Source organism: Accipiter gentilis, chromosome 30, assembly GCF_929443795.1.
Source record: "Accipiter gentilis chromosome 30, bAccGen1.1, whole genome shotgun sequence".
Lineage (NCBI taxonomy): Eukaryota > Metazoa > Chordata > Aves > Accipitriformes > Accipitridae > Astur > Astur gentilis.
Window position 1 is genome coordinate 11,624,155 of NC_064909.1, and position 20,169 is coordinate 11,644,323.

Consider the following 20,169-nt stretch of genomic DNA (forward strand, 5'->3'; position numbering starts at 1 on the left):
GCACCAGAAATGTCACAACCTGTTCTGCAGAAAACGCATAATATTAGCAAATGAAAATGACACTCGTGTCATCTACTTTTTTAATCTTTCAATGGAATGACCTCTTCTGTGTTATTCAAGGGTATCTAAAAATCCCATCCAAAATTGCAACATCATTTCCAACCATGTAATTCAGCTTCCTATTCAAAAAGGAAGTATGTGTAATTAATGTGGCGGTTTGAACTTTCCCTCCTGTTCTGTAAGCAAGAGACTGGTCTATTACAAAAAAAAAAACGAAAACAAAAAACAAAAAAAACCCCCACACACGCAAACAAGATATTATACCTGTTTGTGTCATGCAACTATACATTCTTTCATCCTTTAATATAGACAATGAAGCCAGAACTGAATTATTCAACCTTAAGCGTAACAGCAAAATAAACAATTCACCTGCCTCATATCAGACCCGCCACATTTTCCAATCAAACCTGTCAATTAAGTATGTGGCTTTCAGGGGCAACCAAAGAGTTAAAACATTCAAACATGCACACTGCAGGTTATCTGGGTTGAATCTGGGACTTTGCTGACTCTCAACTCCTTTCCACTTTAACAGATGGGGTCAAAGGTGGAACTGCAGATGAGAATTAAAGACACATACATCCCTTTAATCAGATAACACATTCAAAGACTTGCAAATTCCCAAGAAGCCACTTTACAGGCACGTGTCATGGGCTGTTCCATAAAGGGGGAGGGAACTGTGGAGAGGAGGGAAAGAGGACTTATTTCAGCTAACCAGCATTAAAAAAAAGGGAGGAAATTAGAGAAAACAAATGGGAACAAAACGGGATGGATTGCTAGTATTCAGAATGCTTTCTGATTGCACATATCTCCCTAGAGAGGAACTCCAACATTTGAAGCCTTCACACTCTGCATCCAAATGCTTTTTCTAACTTCATTAAGCAGCCGTGTTTAAGAATACTTCATAACAAGTATTTTAATTAGAGATGAGCTGAAGTATCTTGCCAGTATCGGTATCTCCAGCAATACCAGGATGCCCAGGAGGAAATACAGTCATTCAGCCTGACTAGTACTCACAAAATAGTGCAAGTCATGTAACGAGAACCTCAAGAAACTAATGATTCTTTCTCCCACCTGGCCAGAAAAAGACTGCCTGGAGGATATATGCTTGCAGCAACTATTTTCTCATCAGCATTCTTCTGATACAATTGTGGTATGAAGAGGAAAAAGAACAGAAAATAATGAAAATGAGAGAAGATAAAAAGAGAAGAAAGAAGAATCTTATGTCATCTTTGTTCTCTGATTACTGCATTCCTTTGCATCTCACACAAGACCAAGCAATGGGGCATGTGGCACACTCTGTCAGACAAAAAGCATCAGCAAAGACTACGCCTGCACACACAAGACTCAAAGGCGTTCCAACTTCTCTTTTTGTCTGGAATACAGTCAGAGATTTGTATTTTGGGGCAATGCTCTTGAGGGCTGTTGAAAAGGAGGAGCCTATTCAGTCCCTTTATAATAAGATCATTACACTTAGATCTTCCCATCTCAGCCTGATCCTTCACCCGAGGTATAAATTAGCAGAAACTTTTCTAGTACATCTTTGAGTGAGAATTCACAAAAGCAATACATTTAAACTGGTATTTTAAAACAGTTTTCTACTTTTTAAGGTAAACATTCATTTTTCTATTTTGATATTCAGCAGTCTAATCTGTCTTGAAATTGGAAGCTTAAGAGCTTTCATCAAAGTTTGACAGGGAAACCAGCAAGTAGCTTGTGAACTTAAAAATCAGTTCAGAGCAAGACGTCTCCTAACATTCAATAATCATGGGCAGGTACCCTCAATCTGGATCCAAAGCATACTTATGCCATCTCTTAAGCCATTTTACCTCAACTGATTCCACAAACTATATCCAGAAATGCAGTAGTTCTGGTGACTGATGACAAATATGTTTCTCTTCTCACGTTTCAGCGGCTAACCCTTGGGATTGGCCACGCAATGAAATCCAAGGTGCCTGTTTCTTAAGCCTTCATTGAATTACAAAAAATATGAAAATGAGATAGAACTTAGGAAATGTAGACACTGGACACCATTGTAAACCCAATCTGGCAGGCTGTCGTGAAAAGCAACATGTGGCTGTACAACTGTTTAACAAATGATATAAGACCGATCTGTTGATTGATTCAGACCAGAACAAAAGACATGGCCTGTCTGGAAAGCCTTTCTTCAGTCAGCCACCCACAGGACTGAAAAGGAATATTAGAAAGAGACAAAGGGCAATGGTGATAAAATAAATAATCTTGATATGAGTGACTAAAAATGACAAGAACAGCACCGCTGTATGGACTACCTCTTGGCTAAAAAAAGGAAAGAAAAGGAGGAGACAAAAGATAAGGATGATGGTCTTATATTATTTGTCGATTCCTAGGGTCTGCATGAGCTCAGCATGCAGCAAGTTATCAACATTCTCTCTTCTTAGTCAAGCAGTTTTGCTGCAAAGTATTTCCAGCACACCAACAATTCTGCCACTAAGGGCACAGACTGGAGTTAAGCTGATTATAGAACAGTATCACACAGACTTTCTTTTAGAAAGTATTTTAATTTTTCTGAATTAACTGTTTTAATAATTAACTTTTAACGTGGACTGCAATAAGATCCTATGCGAGTTGTACAGAGTGTTGACTTTGGATCTGCTGCACTAAAACTGTAAATCAAATTGACATCTGATGTTATACCTGATGATCCTGAGAACTAAAACCAGATGCTTAATAAGAGAAAAATAGATGAACATATTAACTTTGTTGGAACAATAAAGAGCAAACAGGAAAACATTGATATTATTCAGTAAGTGAATATATTTAACATAGCTTGTGTTTGACTTTCTCCAGAATCATTAATCTAATAAAAGACTATTGAAGCTTAAAATAAAGCTATGGTTTTTATTTATAAAGATTAATAGCAATATTAAGTCACTATTATGAGGGAAACAGACTCCCCCCACAGTTTTCCTTTTCTGTCACATAAACACTCAAAGAAAATAAAAAGAAAGAAAAAGAAAAAAAGAAAAAATAAAAGTCTGGTTAGATGAGATCTAATACTAGAATAGCTAGTAAGCAGGGCAAAATCTGACATAATGACAATTCACTGCTGAAGATGACATTTATTTCAGATTTCAGGCTGTTGACTTTCAACTACAAAAGTCACATTACAAACTGCAAATGAAATAATATTCCAGCCTCATATAGTGACTCAGTGAGTAGACGTGACAAAGACCCACCACTGGTAAAAACACCTCCAGCTTAAAAAAGGACAATGGCTGACCGAAGAGAAGACTGTGGCTTAGTTACATTAACATCCCAATAAACCATGTTGATTCAAACGTGTTTTCTTGTAGGACAGCAGAGATTTATAAGTGTGAAATATTTGAGGGATGGCACTATATGAGGTCAGAGGTAACACCTGCAGATGGTAATTTTAGTGCTTCTCAACATGATCATTGCTTTGGCTGAGTGAAGAGGCTAACAGAGTTCCTCAGCTTCCAAGTTTTTTGGTGCCAATCCATTCCAAGCAGCAAAAGTCTGCCTGTGCATCTGCCACATGGGTTCTATTTAGCAGCAACTACATGATTTCAGCACTTCACCCCAAATAATCCTATCATACAACCTGTTGTTTCTACTAAGGTTTTACACAGTGAAAGTCTTATTGAGGAGATGTGAGTGCTGCCCAAGTAAAGGCTAAGTAAAATACAAAAAGGGGTTGGCTCCAAAGTGGCATTTTAGAGATATGCATATGCATCACTGCTAAATGCACCTTCTACCTGAAATGCTAAACCTATTCCACTCAAGCAGGGGATGTGCTAATATATGCACAGCAGAAACAGAGAAAAGTGAAGAATACAATTAACATTAATGACACTCTTTTCAAAATGACCCCTCTATTTAATATAGGGCAGGACCCACATATAAGAATTCAAGCACTCTGCAATAAATGGCAGTGCCATGTTGATGTATGTGTTTATGGGTGGCAGAGACCAAGAATTAAAGGCAGCTATTTGTCTGGGAGCTCATGGGAAAAGATGCCATATCATACACAGTCCTACATCCTTCAGACTTGTCTCTACCTTCCCTTATCACTTATATTGCTGTCACTGTACTTTCAGTGCATAAGCAAATGTTCACAGGGACTAAATCCACTAATTTTTATTTTTTTTAAATGAAATAATAATTTCTAGAAAATTAGAAAAATACTGCCTCCTTATTTTAGGATCAAAATAAGAAACATGACAAATGAGGATGTTCAGTTAACAACCTCAGATTGTACTAATATTTTCTCATCATAAAGTGATTAATTTTTAATGGTATTCCAATTTAGGTAGACCTTTCAATCTGCAGAACCTACTACTAATTCTGAGGAAGCAATAGGTAAGGTATGTGCACTAAGAAGAATACCGCAGATTTTAATCCCATTCAAAATCCTGCAAACTCACTATTTTTAATAACAAAACTACAGAGTAACTATAGGCCCAATACATTCTTCACTGATGCTTGCCTGACCCTGCAAACAACTGCCGTCACTGGGATTCTCACCAGTAACGACTGTGGGAGCAGAATCAAGCCTAACATCTAATCTCAAGGAAGTGTGCCAGCAAACAGCTTTGACCCCAGATCTGCAGATAGTGATGTCTAAAAAAATACATTCACAAATCTGTGGAAAGCCAAGAAATGTAAATAGTTCTCAAACACAGACATGTAAACGATACTGCATTCGCTACATTCACTTCATACCGCCTTTTATGAAAGTGGAGTATTTGAATAAAGTGACAACTGAAAAAAAAAAAAATTATCTTGAAGGAGAGAAATTTTGTTTAAAGACTGACTCCAGTGAATTGCTGGGACTTCTCTGTTTCATTCCCAATGAGATTATGGGGACCAAAAATGTTCAGCGGCAGAACATAAACCAGACTGGCACAACACTGCAACACAAGCACCGTGAGAACTTCTCAGGAGGCTGACAGCTGGTCTTAGCTGTAGGTACTTTCATGTGATTTCTAAACCCAGAAAGAATATCCACATCTCCAATATTTGCCTTTCCTTGAGTATTTTTTAAATGGATTAATAGAAATGCTAGTTTTTTGAGCTCACTATAAACACTAACCTGCAGCTGAATAGTTTGGCCGCCTTCATCAGTTACAGAGAGTGGATAGTCATGAGCTGTGTTTTAGGGCAGACAAATTGGGCTGTCAGTTCTAATGTGTGAACTGGGCTATCAGGCCACATTTTGGTTAGGAGGAAAGAGGCCTACTTATGAACACCAACAACACTTAGAGATTAGTTTCTATTGTTTCCAAGGAGATTTAACAGGTCCCAGTATATATTAAACCAAGCACAGGTTGAATGAAAGAAAGAAAAGGAGAGCAAGAGAGAAGGGGGAAAGAAAAGGGAGGAAGGAGGAAATAAAAGGGAAGGGAAGGGAGAAATTGAAGGGAGGAAGAAAAGGGGAGAAGGTGGGAAGAAAAGGTGGAAAGGGATGGAAGGGGAAAGGGCGGGGAAAGAAAAGGGGGAATGGGGAAGAAGAAAGGGGGGAAGAAGGGAAAAGAACAGGAAAAGAAACTTCCAAAAAATACCTGCACTAGAAACCGAACTCCCTCATAATACATTGAAACATAAAAAAGGGTTGATATACAGAAGAGACTTCAACAGAAGACCCACTGTGTTATCTCTTGATGTTGTAACATGGGAGCTTTGTTTAATATCCTGCATTAATGAAGGAGCTCCTTAAGTGTAATATTACAATAGAGAGCATAAGAAATATCACTGAGGTCAACGCCGCTCTATTAACTGTCATCCTGTACAGAAATATTTTCTTTGAATACCATTAATGCTTTCTCTTTCCCTTTGTTCTAATTTCTGAAGGCAGCAGAAACTAAAACTTCCTCCACAATAATTTCTGCTTTCTTCTTGGCAGACTAATGATATTAGACTTGTGAGAGAAATTTACCTTGGCAATGTCTTATGCACAGGTCTTTTCAAAGGAGATGTTGTTAGGAGGAATCCTATTAAGCATGCTCAAAACATAGGTGATAACACATTTTTTAGTTATAAAGAGGATTGCTTAGTTTTATTTATTATTTTGAGAGAGAATCCATTAATCTGCAACTCTTTACATAAGAGTAAACTCAAGCTGCCTATTCTCCTTGCTGTATCAGATTCATTTTCATAGATTGCCAAAACCAGAAAGGATCAATATGATAATTTAATCCAATCTGCTGCTGAAGACAAGCCAAAGATGTTCATATGGTAATCTTTGCATAATAAACTCAGTAATTTATGCTTTAAAATACACATACCTCTTTAAAAAAAAGTATTCTTATATTTGAATTAATGAAATCCCTCAAAGTGTGAAGCAAAAATATTTTAGAGACCCCCAATTTTAGCATGTTAAGAAGTTTAACTGATGTATAATAATCTGGTTCATTACAGTACTGTGACCATCTAAAATGATCAAGCATTTTAAAAACTGTCAGTAATTGCTTTTATTCAGATCAGTGCTGAAGGATAAAACTTACAACACAGACTTTCTTTACACACAAGGCAGATTCTGACTACTGCCTTAACACTGCCCAAGGGATGCTGAGGTCACTTTGAGGGACTGTATGAAACTTTTTTAAAAAACCCAAATGAATGAATGAGAAGTAGTAACAGCTACTCAGTGAGGAGTGTAAGTACAACATGCTAACTGTACTACTGTGATGGGAAGGGTTACACTGAAGTCAGCATTGCCAGACGACGAGCTTGGAGAGTTTCCATTCATTTCCAGAGCCTGAATGACAGCTAAAATGCTAGCAACAGTAAAGATTCACAAACACGAAAAGGTATATTGCTGATTTCCCCATAGCATAGGTTGCTAAACCTGCCAAATGAACAGCAGTCTAACATAGCTCCACCAGCTTCCATTAATACTAGGTGAGGATCTGGCCCCCCATTTTTAATAGCTGGACTAAATAAGCTGGAATTCTGTCACTCTGTCTATTCTAACTGGGTACAAAGTGACTGATGATAATTTGTAAAGGCCATCCATTCATAAGGAAAATCCAAACATACTTACGCGAAGCAATCCAAGTTTTCTGCCATTTCATTATGGTGTAATTTACTCTTCAAATAAATTTATTTCCTTATGTATCACCCATTTATGAACTACACCGTCTGAAATAACAAGCAATGCACATCAGCCACTGCAAACAACCCATAAAAAAACTCTGAAAACATCCAGATATCAGAGATGAGAGATATATGGGAGATGTTTTGGTGCCAACAGTCCTCTAAGAAGTATGAAACAGTACTGCTCAGAACGTAGAGGGCTAAGACACGATACAGTATTTAGACAGTCTAAAAGCTGTGTTAGTGTGACTCAAGAGGTTCCCCTCTGAACTGTAATTTTTAATATTGCTACAATATAGGGACAGATAAAACTGAGGCTATCACTTTGCATGTTTCAATTTTCTCCATGGAGGCAGAATAACCTCTTGAAAAAAACAGTTATATGAACGCTGCATCTGAAACAAAAAAGTAATTTTGGAATTAATTACTCCAGTGGAATTATTTCACATGGCCATCTATTCTGAGCAAGATCTGCAGCATCATAAACTTGAAATAATATCTTCTATCACAGACACATGCTAGTAAGTAGTCCCACGGATAGTATTAAAAGGCATATAGTACTAATGGAAGACTAAAAGTAGAATTCAACCAGATCGACTAGCAATAGGGGGGGGGGGGGGGGGGGGGGGGGAAGGTCAGATATCTATCCATGATTTCCCATATCAGTTTACGCAGTTTTATGTTCGATTTTCCTTCTTAGAAAAGAAAAAAAACCAACCCCTTTTTCTCACTCCAACTAGATATATAAAAAAGGAAAACAGCTAAAACACCCAATCTTGCACATGAACACAGATGTAATTCTCCCACCTGAAGCAAACTAATCACTGGCTTCCAAAGCATTTGAAAGGCCAAACATAAAAAACTGATTATAAACCAACAGAACTGAAAACTACAGAATGTCTTAAAAGCATTCATTTTTAAAAAGGGCAAACTGTTGTTTTCCCTACCCCCCGCCCCTTTTTAGCAATTGCAATATTATTTAAATACATCACTAGGGATACATTTGAAGAGTTTCACCCTAGACTACACAAGAATCTTTATGTTGTTTCATCTGTTATTGTGAATCTCAGAAAATCCACCAAAACATAAGCACAGTCAAAGAAACTGTATTTCAGGAGAAGAACCAATTGTGATCATTGAAAATCTGATTTTTCGTAATACTGACACACAAAATTAAAAATAGAAAAATGCAGAATTTCTTCAAGTAAAGTGTATCGTATCCCTGCTGCACTGCTAACAACCATTACCTAGGAAAGTAAGTGAAAATATGACACGCTCATATTTGTCATGTGCTTAAAAGCTCATCAGTATCTACTGAGTGCTTCAATATAAAGCATAACACATACTCATATAACATCCATACACCTAGAGTTATGTTTTCAAGTAACAGTCCATGGGCTAAGCCAAAATGAAATGTTCCTCTGGATCAGTCTGTAGTAACTTTCTTGTGCTACTCAAGAGGAGATGCAGACAAGAGCCAGGACTTCAATCCCACTCCAGCTCAGCCCAGTATGACATTGCTTTACCCTTCCTTCCCTAGCTTCTGGCCCACACCTTATAAACTGTTAAGAATCTTGATCTAGGTGTTACTGGCTATGCCCCATCGACATCCTTGAGAATATGTAAAAAATTCCCCACTCCAGCCTGTATTACATGTGACCAGAAATCCAATTCCCTCCCACGGTTTGACACCAAGACACGGCCCCAAAATCCTTACACTAGGTCTCTCGCAGAAACACTGGATGGTGGATGAAAAGCACCATTATCTTCCCACAATAAATGACTTAACATGCAGCTGTCGTAAGAGAAGCCACTCTATCTATTGGCTCTAAGTGGTTTTCAGACCTTGCCTTAAAAACTAAAATATAACTCAGGATCTTTTCCCAGGCACTGTGATTTCTATCATTAATTTTATATGACAATTCACAAAATCCCAATGTAATAAAGTCCTTCCAAATGTGAAGGGAAGCGCAATGTCTGATAATTGTTTCACTTAGATTACATTTAAAAACTGTTAAGGAAAATTTCTAGAAGAAAACACCCCACTAACAGGGTAAGATTTCTGGAGGAGATGCACACTGGCAGATGTGCTGAAGTTCTTCTAAGGAATACGATGCTCCTCTCAAAGCTGCTTAAACTTGATTTTATTTCAGGTCTGCAACTAAATTTTTTTTGTAAATAGATTTAGGCTGTCAATTTCCAGGCATGCTGTGCCATCAGCATGTAGAGACTGCTGTGACAAACGCGTAGGCTGCAGCAGCAAATTTTATTATAAACTGGTAATTGAATTGAACAGGTTTACATTTGAATAGATTTACTGCAGCATGATCTCTGACATGCTGCATGGGACTGAAACCCTTGTCTGTACCTAAAGAAACGTTTAAGATACAGCAGAAATTATTTCAGCTCAGTGTAAGTCCATGCTAATCAATAAATTTACACCACTTTACACATGAAAGAAGCAAGTATATCATCTTTCTTCATTCTGTGCATAAAGGATGTGGTCAAAGCCAAAACCTCATCTCCAGACTTTCCCATAGGTAAAAACACCACCACCTGTCTCCAAAACTACCTTCCAACAAGAACAAAAGAAAAAAATCTCTCTATTCCATGCACAGTGCTAAAAGTGTACCATGAATCAGTATGGTTTCAAAAGTAAAAGTGGCCACTAAAGCAGGAAAGAAAACAAAACGCCCTTGGAGGTCCTTTTAGGTTGTCCTATTAGGTGGTAGATAAGCAATACCTGAAAAGAAGATAAGCTAACTGTCCCCTAGATTAAAAGACTCAGTAATTAAAAATAATTAGAAATCTCACTGTATAGTGACAGAAAAACTCACACAATATGAGTGGAAAAACTATGATGTGCCCAGGAGTGGGGCTAACAAAGGAACCTTCTTTTCAAAGGAATTAGTTATTTTGTCATTGTAGAACTTTCAGAAGAAGGTATGTACTTTTAGGGTAGACAATGTATGAAATTCTGATTAAGCAAACTTGCGGGACTGATTTGCATCCATGGACAATGATCATTCATGCAAAAAATCTGATTCACAATGAGCATCTGAATTGTCTAACTAAACATATAAATCTGCACACCATTTTGGTAACTGAGATAATCACTCATTTGTAGAAGAGTCACTTAATTTCCTTATGCAGTTCCAGAAGCAGCACACAGACTAGATTTTTAAATATATATGTTAATGGATATGCAATGGTGCCCTCAAAATTTAAAAGAAAAGGTCTAAACCAATTCACCTGTATATACTCAGTACTACTGTTTCATTTCCAAACAAGTTGCTCAGTCTATCTTTGTATTAGGTGTGATACAGGGTCTTAACTTACTAAAAAAAGATGTTAAGAAGCACAGTCCCTTTCAAAAGTTGCCATACTCAGACATTGCTTTCTTTCTACAGTTTGTCTAAGCGTCACAATTTAACCTTTAAGTAACTGCTCCTAGTGATCAGTTATATGAGGATTTTGGCAAGTGAAAGACCCTCCCATCACCACTGGACGAGAGGGTCAAATCCTGCCATTCTTACTGAGGCAAAATCCCCATTGAATCTGACAGGAGTTTTGCTCAAGTAAGACTAAGGACAGCAGGATTTGGCTCACAGGATCATAGCATCTGCCAAAGCAGTTGCACAGAACAAGGTTTATTCTTAGTAAGTATAATCCAATAAGAATATGTCTGTAGGTGCGTGATAGGCCTAATTTGTCCATCATCTCTCCACTGGTCTATGTTGTTCTTAGATTTTACTGAGAGCTGTATACTTAAACCCGTTTTAAATTACCATCAAACAATTTGCAAAAATCAGCCATCTATTAAAGCTGACTTTTTAAGCACTGCCAAAGCAAAATTGCATGGGATTATTTTAAAGTGGTTGCTTAACACAAAGTACTCTCCACTGGAGACAATATTTAGAAAACATTACATTGATTTTATTTTAAAAGGTTATCTAGCTCAGAAGTCCAGGACATCTTCTGTTATTCTTTCTTGGTGGTAACAGCGCACTACAATAATAATGTATACAATACATGCACATAAAAGTGTATTTTTGCATGTATGTTAACAGATGTAGAGGTCCATAGCAGGTGACCAAGATTTAATGAATTGCCTCTTTCTGTAATATAGATGAATCAGGTTCCAGGTGAGACAGCACTGTTTCTTGGAAACATTTTCTTATATTTACCTGTTATTCAGTTTCTTCAAAATGTAACTGATGAAGTAAAACACTCTACATATACTTACAGGGAGGAGTAGAGGTTCTCACATGCTTGCCTTTTTTTTTTTTTTTTTTTTTAAAGGGGTGGATTCTCCACTTCTGTATGCCATTATTTGTTCCAGTGTAGTTACAGTAACTTCAGTAGACATTCTCAGTATTTTTACTTTTTTAATTGAGAAGTAACCCTTTTGTTTGTCCTGATGAAATGAAGACTGAGTAAAAATAGGGAAAAGAATGCACAGTATGTGTTTCTACCAGAATTGGCACAGACTAAGAATGGTTAATGATCGGATGAAAGAAATCTTTGAAAATTCATGATGTTAAAGTGTAAAGGAAAATGAGAGGATATCTATTCTGATGATTATTCTCTTGGTTACCTTCTGAAGGATACTGAATGCTGGGGTACATTTTGCTGCACTACACATAGCTAGAAATTTTCCAGAGAAGATGAACTCTATGTAGATACACTGTAATTCCATAGCTTAGAAAAGAGGGTCAGGAAGAGCAAGTATACCTGAAAATTGCCTTTATAATAAGTGATTACAACACTCACCGATATCTCTTCTTTCCTGGTTGTGCTACAAGTGTTGCATGCATTTGCAGAGAGATACATATTGACTTGATCAGTCTTACCTTCTTTCAGCATGCCAACTTTTAGACACTTCATGAAGCGGCATGCTTGGCAGGACTTGCGTCTGCGCTTTGTGATTTCACATTCATTCGTTGCTGGGCAGCTGTATTCTATGTTACCTGTAATAGAAAGTACAGGAAAAGAGAGGTATTCAGAATCACTAATCAACACAATGGATATATTAAGTACTGATACAATTACTGTTGTGTTTACTTTTGCAATGTATCAAGAGTAAACGGTGCTATAGAAAAGAAACACCTTTCAAGTAAAAATGAAAAGCTGAGTTAAAGGATGAGCTTTTTAACTTTTTTTTTTTAAAAAAAATCTAGACAGCTATATGAAAAAAAAAAATACACAAAACTGCAATTAACATGAGTCTGTGTCTGACCCCATACATGGTCCCTAGCAAAATCCTTCACATAGATTATTCTTGCTGGTAGGAGGAGAAAATTTTGTCATTTATTGTCTGTACCAAGCCACATGCTTAGGCTCCTAACCCGAGCACTCTTCGTTTCCTTTTTTTCCACCAATTTAATGAGTCCTTCTTTGTCTAGAATACGAAAAGGAGACTGTCATGCTTTATTGCACAATCAACTGTAACAGGTACTACAGAGCTTCACCCTTCTCCTTCCACAACAGCAGGCACAGGGTATCAGGCAGGGTTCACCAGCATTGCTACCACCACACCTAGCACATGCTACAGCTGCCAGGTCAGATCTCTCAGCCAGGACATCTCCCCTTCTCTCTATGCTTTAGACAGAGTTCTTATACTGAGAAGCATCAGAAATAGGATCATTCCTCTCAAGCTGTCAGAATAACAAAAACTGGGGGAGATGCTTGCCTCTGCCTCTCTCAACTCTCCATAAGGCCTAGAACAAGCTAGATCCTTAAATATGAGCCCTCCTGGGCAAACCAGTGTCTCAATTTTTTTTGTTACTGCTCGGGAAATATTATTTATCCTCAAAAATAAGAAAAAACCCACATGAAAATTAATGGATAAAATACCTATGAGTAATTTTCTTTACATTTTTTAAAATCACATCTTTGGGTATCCAAGTCCAAATGGGAGAACATCTGTTCTCTTTTGACCTAGTACCACTGCACTTCTCATAAAACAGCTTAGCTCAGCTTATTCACCTGCCCAGCCATGCATCCTATTGCCCATACATTCAATATGACAGACTTTGCAGCAGTCCAAAGTTTCACCAGGAAACTGACTTTTAAATAAAGTATCTTCCCCCTCAGCCTGTCACATCTTGCTTTAAAGGTATTTCTTTATTTTCTAACCCTTTCCCCCTGTGATTAAGTGCATTAGTATCTTAATGAAAATGCATTCTGTTTATTGCCCTCTTGGGAAGCAGGAGGTCATCACACCAAATGCATAAATTGTCATCAGAGACAGTCCGAGCATAATTGCAATTTTGCTGCTCCATGTTTGCTGCACTCAGGGTCCGTCAAAGTCCCCTGAAACATGCGCAGGTTCTAATAATTAGCATAGAGTCTGCCTGGGACCACAGCATTGATGAAATATTTCAGAGTTAATCACACTTTGTAAACACTGATTTATATTGACTACCTTTCTCCAGACTGATGTCTCCTCATTAAATATCACATTAGAGGATTGCAGGATTGCACAAAGACTCAAATGCTCAGCAACTGCTAATTCAACAGGAAGTAATACTTAAACTACTTACACCTATTGAAAATTGCTTAAGTATTTATGATAAAGGAGGTCTGCATGGTGCAATGTATATTCTGCCAATACAACCAGCATACTTTGCACAGCCTTTTCAGGCCTTTGCAGGCTTTCTTCCTCCTGAACATTCCTGCATGACTGACTTAGCAATGCTGGTGAGTAAAACAGATCTTGGTATGTCTGAATGCTAATGGTTCTTGCTGGCAAAACTCAAACTTCAGTTTAGTCCTCTTCCCCTTCTTTAGCTCCTGAGAAGAAAGCTATTTAAGAAACTGAAGGATACGGCAGGTAGGAAATTCAGCACGATAGTTCCTGCAAAACTTCTTTCCGATATGCATTAGCGAAGTAAGGAAAATAACATTTGTGGAAGGATACGTAGGAAAGGATGGCAATGGCAAGCTTAAAAAAAGATTCACATTATCCTCTCACACTCTTAACGAGGCATTCTTGGTGAGGCACAACGACTACACAGTGAGACCTTCAAAGCCTTTCACAAATTGTATCTAATTAACTTTATCATATTATAGTAATAAATGTATTACCAACCCTATTTAAAAAAAAGAAACAAAATCAGAAATGCTTCGCACAAGATCAAAGATATCTTTGCACAAGGTCAGAAACGATCTTGATCAAAACCAAGATCAAGATTAAAACACAGAACTTCAAGCAGCAAAGCTCTGTACCAAGGCAAGTAGAGCACTCCCACTGCAGCCAGAGTCCTTGTGCAAAGGCACAGATCACAAAGGTACAGATGTCAACACCAAAAAGTAGCATTCAAAACCAGAAAAATATAAGCAAGATTGCTTATCCATACCCTGACATTTCAGTTTTGCACAAAATCCTGTGAAACATGGCAAGGATCTCTAGTGTGCAGCACATTATGCACTGACAATGCAACTTATTTTTCCTGCAAATTCTTGCCACCTAAAGAACTCTAAAATGAGCTATTACTCTAGTCACTTAGATTCCAGTACTTGAGCTTAGAGGGGCAATCTTCTCCTATCAATTTAGGCTACTTTACTTTAATGAACTGTATTTTACAGCAGATGTTCAATCTTAATTTTTGATGTTAGAATATAAACCTGGAAGATGTTGGAAAGAGTTCCTCCAATGAACACAGCAGAGTTACAGTAACTGCATTTATTGCTGCAGCAAAGATCCGCACCTTACCAATGGCCACAGTTGGTTCCCCTAAAGTGTTTCAGCATTTTGGAATATGGCTAGACCACAGCAGGAGTTCAAGGAACTAACATTTTGTCACCACTTCACATATGAATACAGTATTTTATCAAATATCCCCATGGATAGACTTCATTTCTGCCAGTGAGCTTTCCTTAAAATAATAAAAAAAAAAAACACCTAAAGGAATTTTGCAATGGTTATGTACCTGGATATATATCATACTCAAAATGCATTTTACCTAGCATTCAAAGTATTAGTGGATATATCTTTGGTAAAAACATAGATTTACTGCACATTGCAGGTCATTAGAGCTCTCATAATATCATATTTACTTCTATACCTTAAAAATAAAGAAATTATTTGAAGGAGTGTTTGGGAAACTCTACAATTTCACAGGTACACTATATACATTCAAGATGCTCAGATTTGCATTTTATTTCGATGAAGAAGATTCAGAAGGAAGCTCTACCATTTACTTGTCTACTGCATGATGCTAGAGGCTGAAACTGAGCAGCTAGTAAGAGCATAAGTTGAGTTTGCCCAGTCCTGTCAACAGTTGGAGAGGTAGCTGTGTTATTCAAAATCAACATGGCAGCTCTGAGTCTTTACACTGGGCTGACAAGAACGATTGAGCAATTTGTAATATCTCCTGGCTGGTTTTCAGAAAGGACTGGGCTCTGATTACTTATTTCTGAGTCTTTTGTACAATTAGTTTGCAGGCAATATAATTTTCTCACTTACTCCTTAATAGAATTGTGCAGCTAGCTGGCTGATAGAATAACAGCATATATGTAAAACTCCTGCCTGAAGTGCCAGGGGATAATTTGTATATTCCTTTCAGTAGCGTAATGGACTTTTACAGTTTGGCAGTTAAAGGGCTGAGTAATGTAAATTAGTATGACGTTTGAAAATAAAAATATATGTCAAATCTTCACTCCCCAAACACGTTGCCCTGTGCTGTAATACTACAACAGGATTTATGCCAGCCTGAGTCCCTTTTTCTCTCCTCATGCACTGAGGAATGCTTATTTAAAAACAGTTCCTTTTTTATAATGATTTGTTAAATTTTATTATCTCAGCCAAAAGATGAGAAAATACTTCTAACACACTGTGCCTATCAGGAGCAACTGACTCACTAAAAATATGATGCCATTTGATCTTGAGATAGCGGATGAACTTCTAAAACTTACACTGCATAACTGGCTCTCTGGTTTTACACGCTTCAGACTGTCAGATCTTCACACACAGCTCAATGATAAGTGCTCCAAGATACCATTTTTTTCGTCTCACAGGTGAGGTTTGGAGGTTACCTGAATGAAATGTGGAGTCATAGTACAATTTTAATGGTACAGGGAGTTACTCAACGGCTTTACAAGCCAGGCAAACAACTGGATTAGCTAAGATTCTCAAGACCATTTTGGTCATTTCTTGCATGGAATTGAAAGCGACACTCAAGGCAACAGCAGAGGAGTGAGAACCATGACAGAGAGGCCACTGAGAGCACTGGGCCTTAGACATTGGCGTCTTATTCAAAATGAAGTTATTGTCAGCTTTACAACTTTAGAACCTCACAGATATCAAGAGTGCAAAGCTGGCTCTAGAAACTGGCTCCAGCCTGTGGGACAGGCTGAAACAGGGGTCTCTCTTCCAGAAATACTGACAAGAATAGAAGCTGCAGACAGCAATTCTTAGCAGAAGCTTTATTTCCCTTTTCACACTGTGACATTTGCTATTATAACACTGAAGATATAACAGCATTGCTGTGAGCTATTGGAATATGCTCAGAAAATCTTTGGACAAGTAAAAGACATGAGGAAGAATGAGATACGGGGTGAAAAAGCATTTGGAAAGAGTAGCCACGAGCCACTTAGAAAAGCAGGAGGAATGCTGAAGATATCAGTACTGAAACTATTACTGTGTGGGAATGTAGGTCCAGAAAAAAAAGAAAAAGAAAAAAAAAAAAAAAAAAAAAGAGAAGGAAAAAAGCAAACCAATAGAGGGGAATTAATTATTCCTTCAATGTAATAATTTTATGCTATTATCAGCTTCTGAAACTGTATTTCAGTATCTATTTATTTATATTCAATAATGCCCCATTTTTCTCACAAACTTTCTCTTTGAGCTTCTGTAACCTAATACCTTTTTTCAAAAACTTGTATTTAAAAAGCAAGTGTTCTCATTATTCTTAATAGAGGCTACTGCATCACTGGATTTAAGTCTTTCTGCAGTAAGGTTTACCCCAGGTACCACCTTCACAGACCCAAGGGAACACACCTGCTTGTCTGTGGACTGGCATGCATGAAAACTCTGGAAAATGAAAGGTAGCCAGGATTACAGCCATTCGTCTTCTGGGAATTAATAAAAGAGAACTCTTAAAAAGAGAGACAGAAGAATCTAAGCCAACATAGAGAGTGAATTATGGTACATTAGGTTGCACCTTGATATGTAATCCAACCAGAAGAGAAAAGACTAGTTCTTGAGAAACTGAGGAGAAGTGGGTGCTGTTGGAAATAAAGAGTAATAAGCTAACTTAGGAAAAGAAGGATAGAGAAAAAGTCCCTGATGGACTTAAAAATGTATTTGATGTTTATAGGTCTTAGCAAAACTGAACTGAGGAAAGTAAAAATATTTTCTCTCAGGTTAAAGTTTCAGTTCTTGCAGTTCTGTTCCCTAGTTTGCAGTCAGAACTCAACTGAATTTGAGTAAATATTTTCACAAGTAAAAGTACTGTTATCGATAAGGTTTCAGAAATGGGGTCAGGTTGGAATGAGATTGGATTTGAACCTAACTGAATCCAGTTCTGGCTGACAAATCCTTAGATGGATTCACCTGATACTGTAGATAGCTCTAGGAATTATAGACCTATGAATTCTGCTACATGTCATCTGGAGCTGATTAAGCCTAAAGTTGACTGTAATCACATTTTTTCACCCAGATGACTTCAGAAACAATATTGCACACACATAGTTACAGAACATTTGAAAATTTGGTTCCTAAATGTCTCAAATGTTTTTTTGAAGATGATAGGACCATGTATGAAGGATTATGCTTACAACTCTGCTGCTTGTGTTGCCTTTTCTGTTACAGTAGAAAACTCAGCAGAAGCAGCTAGTTTTTAAATAACTCTACAGTAGTACGATGATGTTTGACAGAGGGATACATCCAGCTTAAAAGTACATTTTAAATGAAATCACTATGTTGAGTTCCTTAAAAGAACCCAGTGTACTATGTTACTGAACTATAATATACTTAGAAATTCTAAAATTTATTTTTTATCTCTTTTTCTTTTATTCCTAGAAAGCAACATAAAAGGAGATTTAAAACAAAAATGTAAAAGTGATGCTGGTTGTTTTGACTGCATGACATTTTTGCATCAGCCTCTAACTTCAGGTAGGTAGGTTTCCAGCCTCATAAAAACCACCATAATTTTCAATATGAGGCTGATATTAGGGGGTGTTGAATGACACCTGTAAGGGCCCAACTATCTTTGATTCCCACTGGAGGCAACTTCTTTATCCTCCAACAGAAATGAAGGGCATTTAGGTCATTTTAAGAGAGAATCAATGCTTTGAAGACACCAACAGAACTGATCCCCTGCCACCTGGGAGTCACTGAAGAGTTGTCCAAGTGAGAAAGACTGAACCACCTATATTTTGTCCCCACTGGTATTTTATCTAGGTGAACTTCGATACATCCTACCAAGGTAGCATGGAAAATTGTCACTGTTTGTTTATGAGCATGTAGAACATCTCAGTCTGTAAAGTTGCAAACCAAACGAATTTCACAGCAGTAAAAAAAGTAATTAAAAAAGTTACAGAAACATTAAAATAAATCACTCGCTAGCTGAGACTTCACATGTCTCCAGTTTTCAACTAGACAGAGCTTTGTAAGTGAGCTGGAAACTTTCATAGATGTTTATAACAAATAGAGATCCTGACCTAATTATAATGGCATTGATACATACCACTGTACCAGTACTATTTGTAAACCACATCTCTTTCTGAGTACTTCTGATGGGTTTGAAATAGCCATGCACAAATCATCAGGCTGCTCATTCTTATTCCCTAATAATCTAAATGCAGCATATAATTTACAAGGGTGTAAGAAAAGAAGAGATAGTAAAAAGAATAGAGAACCATCGGTACACTTTTAAACTTCTCTCTGGTTCTCAGATTTCAGCATGTTTATATCTTATTGTCTCATCTTGCTTGGCTGCCACAGTTACGCAATGATATTATGACAGGATTAAAAACCGTGTTGGAAGGAATTAAAAATACTTGCTCAGTAGTTTGGTTGGCCCATAGGCACAGAGACATCAGGAGAAAAGGGAAGATACCTATCATTGCTTGCTTAAAAAATTCTTTGAAAGAAATGCTGAGGCACAGACTTTCACTTATATAAGGACGGTAAATGATTTAATCAGGTAATGATGGATTCAGGTGACATTTAGTGTTAGGTTCACTGGAGGGCTGCTATCTTTGCAACAGAGCCAAGGTCCACAGACTATTGCACCAAGATGCAGGCCTCCACCCTATCTTTCTATAAAAAACTATCATCTTAGCTACCAGTAAAGATGCTGAAGAGCTGTAAAATCTTACTTAATTTAGTTTCATTTCCTCCACAAAAATGATGTGCAGTATTATAGGAGTCAGCTGTGAGATGCAAATTAACCTCTGGAAGCCACTTCAGTGAAGTCCAACTTCGAATCAAACTTTATGTTGCCCATTTTAAATGTCACCTTATCTGAATTACATAGCTAGTTCTAACTTTCCTGATTAAAACTTCCTGATTTAAAAAAAAAAATATATATTTACTGTAAAGTGTTTGCACATTTACAGATCAAACTGGCTCAGTAATGGGTAAACACTCTAAAGAGGGTTGAAAAACATGAACACTAAAGGGATTAAAACCAACTTTTGAGTAACCAAAAAGGTGAAGAAAGTACAAAGCAGTTTAATCTAGCTCCTAGTGTGGGCAGGCATTGAAGACCATAGGAAATATGTTACTGCAGAACTGTAAAGCTGAAGGCTCTTAGGTGATCAGCATAAAATGAGACAGCAGACTTGGTCTAGTTCGTGTAATGACCAAAAAGACAACAGTATTCCCAGGATGGAATATGTCTTGTTTGTGTTAGGAGACATGGACAGGCAACAACTCTCAAGGATAAAGCTCTTAAATGAGACAGTGAGGGTATGACTGCATGGCTTCTTACTACCTATTGCTTTACTCACCCTTGTATAAACAGAAGATTGCTGCCTCGATACTGTTTATCCAACAGTTTTTCC

At 37.4% G+C, this 20,169-nt stretch overlaps 1 protein-coding gene across 15 annotated transcripts in view; it reads right to left on the reverse strand.

The window, feature by feature from the left end:
- Window positions 1-20,169, reverse strand: part of ESRRG (estrogen related receptor gamma) — a 409,846-nt gene that overhangs the window by 105,611 nt on the left and 284,066 nt on the right. For all 15 annotated transcript variants that reach the window (XM_049833518.1, XM_049833524.1, XM_049833530.1 and 12 more), the window contains one exon: window positions 12,009-12,125. In XM_049833518.1, coding sequence (XP_049689475.1) covers window positions 12,009-12,125 — 117 coding nt within the window. The remainder of the gene's footprint in view (window positions 1-12,008; window positions 12,126-20,169) is intronic.